The sequence below is a fragment of the Cyrtonyx montezumae genome, unplaced genomic scaffold (assembly GCF_038088225.1).
Source record: "Cyrtonyx montezumae isolate F1298 unplaced genomic scaffold, pur_monq_1.0 scaffold_8, whole genome shotgun sequence".
In the NCBI taxonomy this organism is placed as follows: domain Eukaryota; kingdom Metazoa; phylum Chordata; class Aves; order Galliformes; family Odontophoridae; genus Cyrtonyx; species Cyrtonyx montezumae.
The window spans coordinates 114,231,656-114,242,552 of NW_027072089.1; the positions used below are offsets into that span (position 1 = coordinate 114,231,656).

At 38.6% G+C, this 10,897-nt stretch overlaps 1 protein-coding gene across 1 annotated transcript; it reads left to right on the forward strand.

The window, feature by feature from the left end:
• Positions 1-6,639: 6,639 nt before the first annotated feature.
• On the forward strand, positions 6,640-9,984 carry POLR1F (RNA polymerase I subunit F). Its single transcript, XM_065752523.1, has 4 exons — positions 6,640-6,863; positions 6,955-7,096; positions 8,009-8,217; positions 9,582-9,984. Exons 1-4 carry the CDS (start codon positions 6,640-6,642, stop codon positions 9,979-9,981), a joined length of 975 nt encoding a protein of 324 aa, XP_065608595.1. The 3' UTR covers positions 9,982-9,984.
• The last annotated feature ends 913 nt before the right edge of the window (positions 9,985-10,897 follow it).

Here is a 10,897-nt window from a genome sequence, read left to right on the forward strand (position 1 = left end):
CCAGCTCTCCCAGTTTCTTCATTTTATAGCCGTTATGTTTATATTCTGTACATGGCACAGGACTGTACATCCACAGGAGTGAAAACTCCGAGCAATACATTGTTCAGATAGCAGCCGAGGCCCAAAATTACATCAAGCAAACACCTTTCGCTTGGAGAGCAGATGCAATTTTGAGGACCAAACTGGGGTAAGCTTCTGCTGGGACAAATGTGCCACACTGGTCTTCACTGAGACAAATTCCTTTGGCTTCTGTGAAATTTTGCTTGAATGAAGGCTAACATGTACTTTGAGATTTGATTGTTACACCTCATTTATTTCCAGGAGGTGGGGAGGGTACAAATAATGATGAGAATCTAGTTATTATTATCACATTTGAATCTACATAAAGAAAATCAGAAAATTAGAAAGTTCTCATGCTCTTAAGGATTTGGGTAAGTAAAAGAATCTAAAATGAGAGCAGGATTTTGCCCACAGTGTCTATTTGTTCTAATACTTTCACCAGTGTGGGAAACATTTTCTACTTTTGTCAATGGCTCTCATAGAAGAGTGCCTGATTCTTCTTTTTGGTTTTGATTTGGTTGCTGTTTTTCTGTTGCTGTTGTTGCAATTCAAATATATATATATATCTTTTTTTTTGTTTTTAATATAACTATGACTTCTATTATCTTGGGATTTTTGTGTGTGGGTGAATGGATGTGATGGTAAAAGGTTGAACCAGGCCAATGAGAACCCTGTGCACTGCCAAACTAAACCACAGATTCTGCAGAAAGCTAAGGGAGAACAGAATCATTTTTTTCATTAAACAAAAAACAACCTGTCAACTGCCTAAAAATCATGCTTTTCTTATTCTTTGTCATTCAGAGATATCATTCAGGTATGAACCGGTACCTAGCAATGAACCACCCACAGGCAGCAATAATGAAATAATTTACAATATAAGAGCTGCTATAGCTACAGTGCCTTGGAAATTGCCTGAAATATAGCAGGTACATTTGTTTCAGTGACTAAAGATGCTGTGCTGAAATGAAAATGGTTACATAAAACTCCTCAGTTTTTATTCATAATAATGGCCTCTATCCTTTATTTTTGTGAAGGTATATAATGCTGTTATTGATAGTCAAATGTAGAAGAAGGCACAGCTCATCTAAGAAAGTCAGAGACATCAAATAATTTCTGAAATAGCCTGAAAAGGACAGCAAAAAACTAATAAATCTGGAATTGGTTTATGCTGATGCCATTATTTTGTGCTTGTACTCAAGCAAGAATTGAGGAAGAGTTTATCCACGATTTAGGCAGATTATAACTTAATAATTAAAAGATCATCTTTTAGTTAATAAAAGATAATCTTGGAAAATGAATGCCAGTACTCTTGAAGATTTTGTTCAGAATAATCAGTCTCCATGATTTATAAATATATATATAATGGAATTTCCATCAGATTTGGGGTATTCTTTCACTCTTGTAGGTTGTAAATATAACTGTAGTTGATCCAAAGCAAAATCTTAGAAAAGAGAAAAGATGAAAGTTAAGACTTCTGAAACTTAAAATTAAAGAACTGGCATTCATTTCTATTACATCTTAGGCAACAGCTTCATTTTTTTCAGTCTTTCAGTAAAGTAAAGAATATATGCCTTTAACTGCAGAAGAAAATACAGATAAAAGGAAACACAATGATGTGTTAACATAGACACAAATGATACACAATCTACCTGTTAATGTTTGTAGACAGTAAGAAAAAAGTATCCATGTAACTGACTTCTTCATGCTCCTTTTTAATTCTTCTCAAGTGCAAGCCGTGATTACTTTAGATGTCTCCTAAATGGCAAAATCTTCATTTTAGAGACCTGAGGCCAGAAACATTAATAATTTTCCATTTATATAGGATATAATTTATATAAATGCAAAGACATGCAACATTTGGAATAGTACAGTAAATTAAACATCTCTGTGTCTTCACAAAAGGTATACAATGTTATACAAGAGGTATACAACATATACATATATTTTGTGTCTTCACAAAAGGTATACAAGAACTTTGATGTAATGTCTGTTGTTCACTTCCTTATAAATATATTTTCACAAATTGATACTGCAATTTGTCATGCGATTTTACAAGACATTAACACTAAGAAGATAGAGAATTAGCAGAACCAGAAGATTAATTACTGTTCTGCAGTATCTTGAAGAAGTACAGGTCTTACATGGATACATGGAGAAGTAAAGTTTTCACTTTATTTTCTGTACTTCGAGCCAGTACATGAAGACACTTTGCTCACTGGATGGAGGAGAGATTCAGCATCATATCAGCCAGATCTCCACAGGTCACAATATCACTGTATCACTGAAACTATGCCTTGAAAAGCATTGCCTTCAAATATCAGCAGAGTTGGAGAGGGGCACTGCAGCCAGCAGCTCTTCTGATGTGGATTTTCATATTTCCATGGATAAAAAGACAGGCAGGCAGTTGGGTACAGATCTTTCAGCAAGATATTTAGAGAAATTATGTTTTAGTTCTAGAAGGACAATTCACAGTTTAGGCAATACTTATCACCAGCCACATCAACTATTTCCTGGCATACAAGAACCTGCCTGGACAATCAAGAATCAATGTCAAATCTAGCCAGACCCAGCTGTTAGGAAATGTCCATCCCAGACATCATAAACGTCGTTACAAATCAAGACAGATTATTAACTGAAATAAATTAACATAATTGCTGCCTTATCCCATTTCTTAGCCTTAATGTTTCTCTAAGTCATTTCTTTCCTATTAAAGATTGACATAGAAATCACTGACAAAACAAAGCACAGTCTGCATATTGTATTACGGATTAAATTTTTAGCCTGCTGTACTGTCATTCTCTTAGATAACTGCACTCTTTGGTATCAAGGCTTTAGTGTGCCATCTGGTGGATTTTGCTCAAATTATGTTTTTGAGAATATATGGGATGGTAGAGGAACCACGTACTTTTTTTTCTTTAAAGGCAGTATTGCCCTCCAAGGTTAATTTTATTCACATTTCTAGTTAAGTGAGTTTTTAGCACTGCAGCTACGGAATATTCAGCTAACGTCTTACACTGATAAATTTGGTATGTAAAGTAATTGTGACTCTCTCAACAAATGATTCCAGAAAACCAGCCTGAGCAAGCTCCAAATATTGACTCCCTTGATGACATTTAATGCCTAATTCTCACTGACTGCATAAAGAATGACAAAATAGGATTATATAACCAATATAGTTAGTTAGGTTGGAAAAGATCTTCAAGATCATGCCTGGAGAGAAGACTGAGAGGGGATCTTATCAATGCTTACAAATATATGAAGGATGGTGTAAAAAGGTTGGGGCCAGGCTATTTTTTGGTGGTGCCCAGAGAAAGGAAGAGAGGCAATGGGCACAAACTGGAACATAACAGGTTCCACATGATCGTGAGAAAAAACTTTACTTTGAAGGTGTCAGACCACTGGAATAAGATGCCCAGAGAGACTGTGGAGTCTCCTTCTCCTGGGATATTCAAAATCTGCCTGGATGCTTGTGCCATCTACTGTAGAGAACCTGCTCTAGCAGGAAGGGTGGACTAGATCTCGAGATCTCCCTTCCATACCCTACAGTTCTGTGATTCTGTGATTCCGTGATCATCAAGTTCAGCATCAACGCGACTGACCAATTCCCATCACTCTATCACATCCCTTAGTGCCTGACTTGCTTTAATCAGTCCCTATTCGGGATGATGATCAAAGAGCCTGAAACAAATCTGCTGTCATACAACTTCAAACAAAACCGAAAATTAGAGTACACACTCTTCAGGCCATAATGTACCAAGCAACAGCATATTAAAAATAGTGTGGGTTTTTGTGATACCACATGAAAAAATGCAAAATCAGCTAAAATATTTGAAGATAAATTATGAGCATGAGATTTCTACTACATCTTTATATCCTTATAACTGTAAATCATTTCTTCATTTCTTTATAGACCACAGGTTTGATGAGAAACCTGGGATGGATTCAATTTTGGAATGTAAAGGGTCCTTTGAGTGCATGGCCCTAGGAAGACATATATGTTCTACTCCAGCACGGTGCCACAGGCATTCTTCCACTCTGTACAAGATGCAGTGTATTCAATCACAATTGAAACTTCCAGGATTTTAGTGCTGGATGGAGGCTGTCTGCTGAATGAATGAGCTGCAGTTGCCACAAAATAACATGAATGGGTAGTTGTACGAGGCTCCAAACCAACATATGATTCTAATCATGATGCTGGACTGAAGATAGCAATAACTATTTTGGAATAAAAGAAAAGAGGAGCTGAGAGGTGCTAGATATGTGGTTGATAATTAATGTTCTTGCTGGAGGCTGGCCATGTTTCCATAAAAAGAAAAGTAGACTAACACAGATAAAATAGAAAGGAAAAGAACAGCAGTGATTGAAAACACAGCTTTTGGTTTTGGTCCTGATTGTTACTGGCAACCTCACTGCTAGAGAAAAACAGGTTCAGCAGAGTTTTACCAGCCACTGTGAGACTTGGCAAATAATACAAGCACTGTGCTGTTTAAGACATCTATTTTTGCTGTCTTTTTAGACACAGGCTTGCTGCAAAAAAAGAAAAAAAAAAAAAAGAAAGAAAAAAGAAAAAAAAAAGGTTAGCTAAGATACACTGAAAGCTAACATCAAGGAGTGAAAAAAAGACAGACAAGTAGGAAAGAAAAAAAAAAGAACAATTAAAAAGTTTTCAGAACTGAACTGTGATTGGAGAAGATGGAAGTACCACTAAGATTCTTCTTTTTGGTCAGGATGTCTTTCACAACCAAGTAATGAAAACCCAAGACCTGTGATGGCTCTGTAGTCCCTAAAGGACAGCAAAATAACCCTGCTTTTGGTCTAAATAGGTTATGTGGCACCAACAAGCAGTGTGATTTGACAGATGTGGACTCACAGTGTGAAACGGTGCTGGGAGAACATATCTATACTACAGGAGTTTAAAGGAGGTTACTCTGAACTAGCTGTAGTACAAATGTAGAATTAATGACCATTAGGATTTAATGTGTCAGATTACTTTAACATGAAAGGAAATTCCAAAGGCACTTTGCAATGAAAACCAAAGTACAGAAGCAAGTATAAATGGAGATTCAATTAGAAAGTGCAGACCTGACGTGAACTAAAAATACCTCTGCTTGGCTACGTTCATCTGCCCTGGGGAGAAAACCAAGTGGCTGCACAGCTGAAACTCTCTGTAAAAGCTACTGGCCTTGTCCATGTTGTTTAGACTTAACCTAGACCTCTGTAGGCCCCACACAGTATGGGTAGGCCTGAAGACATTATTATTTTTTGTAGGTTTTCAGTTTATACTGTATGAAATACAGCAAAATACAATCTGTAGCCTGACAGAAAGGGTGTACACTGCATGCTCTGGGGCATGGCAGGTGAGACTAAGTTTTCTGAGGACAGGCAGCTTGTGGGGTTAGCACCAGCTTCCTGAGGAAGGCAGAGGGAAGGGAGCCCTCCTGGCACCCACTTGTCCAACTTGCCTATTGGGAGAAACATGCAAGTCCAATAAGATGCTGTATTTGCATCTTATTCTGAGTTTTCATTTCATGAGGCGAGCTAGCTTTTTATTATCTTGGATAAAATTGACTGAAGAGCTTAGAGGGCTATATATCCTCATTGCAAATCAAATCCTCTCATAAATAAGAGTTATAAAATGCATATTTTATTTAGGAATAAAAGTGTATGCCATTATTATATAAGGTCTTTTACTGAGATTGGAAACACATTGCAAGGATTAAACATGACCTGAATATAGGAAAACAGAAAATAAGGATATTTCTCCAGAAAGCTGAGAGCATAACTTACAATTGATTTTAATAGACATTAAATGCTCTGAAGGATTAAAGCCACTAGAGGATATAAATTACAGTAATTCAAGACATTTTCAGTCCTGCAATTTCAGTGATCTGAAAGCCATTTTTTATGTGAGTTCCTTCACACTAATCCAACTTCACTTGCAGCAAAATACAGTAAAGTACCGTTTTAACTGTGAAAAATAATAGTGTCTTATCTTCACTGTAGGCAAAAGACAAAATTCTGGTGTAGTATTTGAATAGTTTCAAAAGGCTTTTGCCTCACTGAACATCTTACATGGAGTTTGGAGATGTCTGTAAAGTAAAGTAAGAACCACGGTGTTTCTGAGGCCTCCACGGTGTGAAGGAAATCCAGTGACCTTAATAAAACTGATACAGCCCAAATCCCCAAGAGGAGTCAACCGGTTTAAAAGTGCACACTTCCAAGTTAAGCTGACACAAACCAGATTCAACTCAACGGAAGAACGCCTTTACAGGTTTTGCAGCTATTCAGTTCCATCAGTTTAAAACCAAACCCTGCGGCAACACCTCCGTGCTTTTACAAAGTCTAGGCAACTTTTATGGCCAAAACTTGCATTTCCCAACGAGCCACACTGTGCATTTACTACAGCAGGACAACGCTGCTCAGTGTGGGGGTATATCTTCCCCCGTGGTGTTTATCATCGCTGTAACTGCAGCTCTCGCGTGGCGGAGCAGCGCGCAGAGCTCAGCGCACCCGGATCTGCGTCACCCTCCGCGGCGGTGCGTGACGCCATCTTGCCGCGCCGCGGCGTGCTCCCGCAGCATGGCCGTGGCGGGGGATCTGCCGCCGCCGCCCGCGGCCCGCCCGCTGCCCGCCGCCGAGCTGCCGTCTTTCGCCGCGGCCTGCGCGCTGGTGTGCCGGCGCTACTCGTGCCTGGTGGTGGCGCCGCACCGCCGGCACGTCGCGCTACCGCCGCGCTTCCTGGGCCGCAAGCGCACGGGCATCCGCGCCCATCTGGACGCTGAGCTGCTGCGCTACTCGGAGAGGTACGGGCGGTGAGGGCCGGGCGCTTGGGTCCGGCAGCCCTCGGTTCGCGGTGCTGGGGGCGGCCCCGCAGCTAACTGTGCTTGCCCTCAGCCTGCAGGGCGTGCCGGTGGCTTACGACAACGTCAAGGTGGTGGGAGAGCTCGGGGACATCCGCGACGACCAGGGCTTCATCCACCTGAACGTGGAGGCGGACTTCGTCATCTTCAGTCCCAAGAAAGGGAAGAAGATGGTGGTATGTAAATGCGCTCGCATTAACTTAACAAAGCTTGGCTTGTCGCTGTCAAAAACAATAGTTGTGGGCTTAAGTAGAATTGTGTTCTAGAGAAAGCTAAATTGTGTTCTAGAGAAAGAAAAATTGTGTTTCTATATCAAGCTTTCTAAAGAGCAAATGATTCTTAAATAACTATGTTCTTAGTTCGTATGTTTGATGAATTTATTTCCATTAAGTACAAAGGCAGGGCATCAATTTTAAATCTATTTTCCATTAAGAGAACATACATGGCTCTGAGAACCCTTGTGTTGGTACATGTATGCCAACTCTCAGTTTAGTTTTCCTGTATTCATTGTTGTGCCACGCTTTTGCAGTATAGCTCATGCTTCTATAAATATTGTTAAGAAGCGAATGTGCTCCTTTGGTAGAAAGGAGGTAGAAACACCTTCACTATGTCTTTCATTCATCTTCGGGAAACACAAAAGTGCATGAGGTTAGATGTGTACCTGTGTCAGAAACGGCAGAATGGAGTTTCTGAAGCTTTCTTCTTTGCATCATCTGTATCTTCAGCTGAAAAATAGTTCGGTGCTAGCATGAAAGTTTAGGTAGAAAAGTACCATAGGGCTTAAAATGGCACTGAAGCACAGTTGATGCCTGTGTTGTGAGGAAAGAAGTAACAGTTTGATGCTTTGACTTTGTCCTTCTTTGCAGATACAGGTTCGATTCTAGTAGACATTTCTGAGAAGTATTTAAGAGTACTTTTTATTTTAGTATAGAGTAGTTTACTTATTTGCTAGATGAGCTGATTTTGTAACCTTTGCATGCAAAGTCTTGTCTGAAAGTAGCAATGTAGGAAACTAAATATACATCATGTCTGCATTTAAAGAGGTGGTCTTTAATTGACCTTCATATGATGCTCCTTTTCTTTTATAGGGTGTAATTAACAAAGTGGCCCCCAGTCATATTGGCTGTCTGATACACGGGTGCTTCAATGCTTCTATCCCTAAACCTGAACACATGTCAGTTGCAGAGTGGCAAGAGTTGGGATTTAAAGTAGGAGATGAACTGAAATTTCGAGTGGTGCACTTGGATTCTGATGCAGCAGGAGTGTTCTTCATTCGAGGACAACTGACTAAAACCAGGTACTGTGCCATGGGAGAAAATGTTTTTCTTAACTGCTTAAATGGATTAGTGACAAGAGGAATCATTTGATTCAGCATCTTACTCTATAGACTTCCTTGTTTTCGCACAAACCTTTGTATATAAATAATTAGTGTTAGTCAAACTAAACTTTCTAGTGTTAATAAAAATAGTGAATTTATTAACTATTAAAATAGTTAATAATAGTTTAATAAAAATAGTTTTCTTGAGCTTAAAAAGTTTGTACTGTAACTCTTGAACTATTGACTGGGCAAAGAGTGTGTGTTCAAAATAATATCTCAGATATCTATAGAGTAGATTTGTTTATGAATGTGTCTAGGCTTTTCAATTAAAAACATTCCATTTTCTGAGCAGTGTTCATGCTACGTGCATCTACACTTAACCAGCAGTGACACAATCATAGTTACATGCAGATTACTTAGACATACGCTGAAGCATAACAATAAGCTTGAGCTCAAAGACGATATGAGAAAATGCATGACTTTCATCTTCGTGCCTCTGTAGGCTGTCACAGTAGCTTGCTAACAAAAATCTGTTGGTGTCTTTTAAGAAGTGTGTTCAGGGCTTTTTTTTTTAATAGTCATTTGCTGAGCAGTTTTTTTCTATTGATATGATTAATTTCTTATTTTAAAATGCACACAGTGGATACTGTTGATGAAATCACAGTGTTTTTTGGAGGACTTTTTAATCTGAAAGAGTATTCCTGATTGTTTTTGTGAATTCAGAATTAGCTGTCTTCTTCCCAGTGCTGTCTACTCCTCCATGATTTTAACTGCATTCTTTCATTATGAATCATCTTGGGTGTTTTCTCCACTGCTCTTGCTTGCAGGTTGCCACCTACTAGGTTTTTGTTTTTAGTGGGTTTTTTAATTGGTTGGCTGGGTGGGTTTTTTTGCTGTTGTTGCTGTTGTGAGTTTGTTTTTGTTTTGTTTTTTCAATTCCTCTGAGATCATCTTTGCTTAACTGTACAGATTTCAGTATGGCAAATGGTTGGTATGATTGAACAGGGCACTGTGTTTGCGAATAACTAATGAACCAGAAAAGATCTACTGCACAGTAGGTAATTGTGGATGGAGGAATAAAAGAGAAAATACAATATGTAATGGTATGTATGGGATTTTAGAGAAAAAATTTGGCTGAGGTTTGAGAGAAAACACTGATTCTGTAGAAGCAAGAAGCTAGTCAGCTAAAAGTATTAACTGTTTTTTTATTTTTCTGTATCTAAAGTTTATAACAAATGCTTATCTTTATCTACTTGTAAATATTGTGTTTTAGCAATTTTTAACATTTCACTTTGTGACTTTAGATGTTTCTGCTTCAGCTTACCTCCTGTGTTTCCTTACAGTATGCAACCTGAGCAATCTGAGACTGTTACTGATGCTGTCACTGATGGCACAAATGAAGAGCAAATTCAAAACTGCGATAACGAGAAAAATGGTTTAAATGACTCCGGGGGAGATAATGTCACAGATCTTCTAGGTGAGACAGATAATACTGGGGTGGGGAATACAGAAGAGCAAAGTATTGATGCTGTGAATGAAACGTGTGACGATAAGAAGAAGAAGAAGAAAAAGAAAAAACATAAGCAGGAAGAGCAGGAACATGTACTGCCTGCCAGTGACTCTAGTGGTTACCAAAGTGACCTTAAAAAGTCAAAGAAAAAGAAAAGGAAGCATTGTGAAGTTGAAGAAAGTGAATTGCCAGAGCTGTCGCAAGAACCTAAAGCAAAAAAGAAAAGAGACTGAAGTCTGACGGATTTCAGACATCTTTTATAAACTTCCAATAAAATCCTATTTTCAAAGTATATGGGTTTTCTTGTTTGTTTGTTTGTTTGCTGAGCAGTGTGTACTGTTAGGTGGGATTATGTCTGTGTGCTATGTGCACCAGTAGTTCTTAGAGCATTGTGAGAAATAGTAGTGGCTCTACTGTGTCACATCTTTGACTGGAAAGTAGCACAAAGAATAGTGGAATTAATGTCAGGACTGCATATATCACCTCTTTGTCTGCTTCCCTGTTCCACGTAGTAAGTGGAGTCTAGTTATGATCTTTGCTAATATCATTTCATCACTGCTGCTCAATGTCTTGATTTCTTTGAGAGGAATCTTACTGTTAGAGTTCAGGGAGGCATTACTCAGGTTCTGGGAATTTGGGAAAGCTTTTTTTATTTTTAATTGATGGAGAACAAGGAAGTAGTAAAGGACCATGAATACCTTTTGAATGAAAATGTGCAGCCTATCTGAAAGGTTAAACAAAAAACAATAAAAAACTGCCACTGTCCTTGTTCTTTCAGAACAAAGCTTTTGCAGTACTCTGTTTAGGAAAAAAAAAGATCAACACAGTTGGATAACGATTCAGAGTGAGCCGGGAATAGAGAAGATGGATGCAATCTGATGTAGTGAAGTAGCATGAGCCCATTTGTTAGAATTGAATACCAAGATACAGACTGGTTAAAGCTGTTGCTTATGTGACATGAGAAAGTGCGTTATACATCAAACTTGCAACAGTTTTCATAAAAAAATTAAAAGGAAGGTTAACCTTTTGTACCTACTGTAAGTTTAAGATGCTGATCTCTAGAACATTAGGTGCATAATATCAGCATTTCCCAGACTGCTTAATAAAGCACTGACAATTGCAGAAGACAGCCAAATGCTAATTAATGTA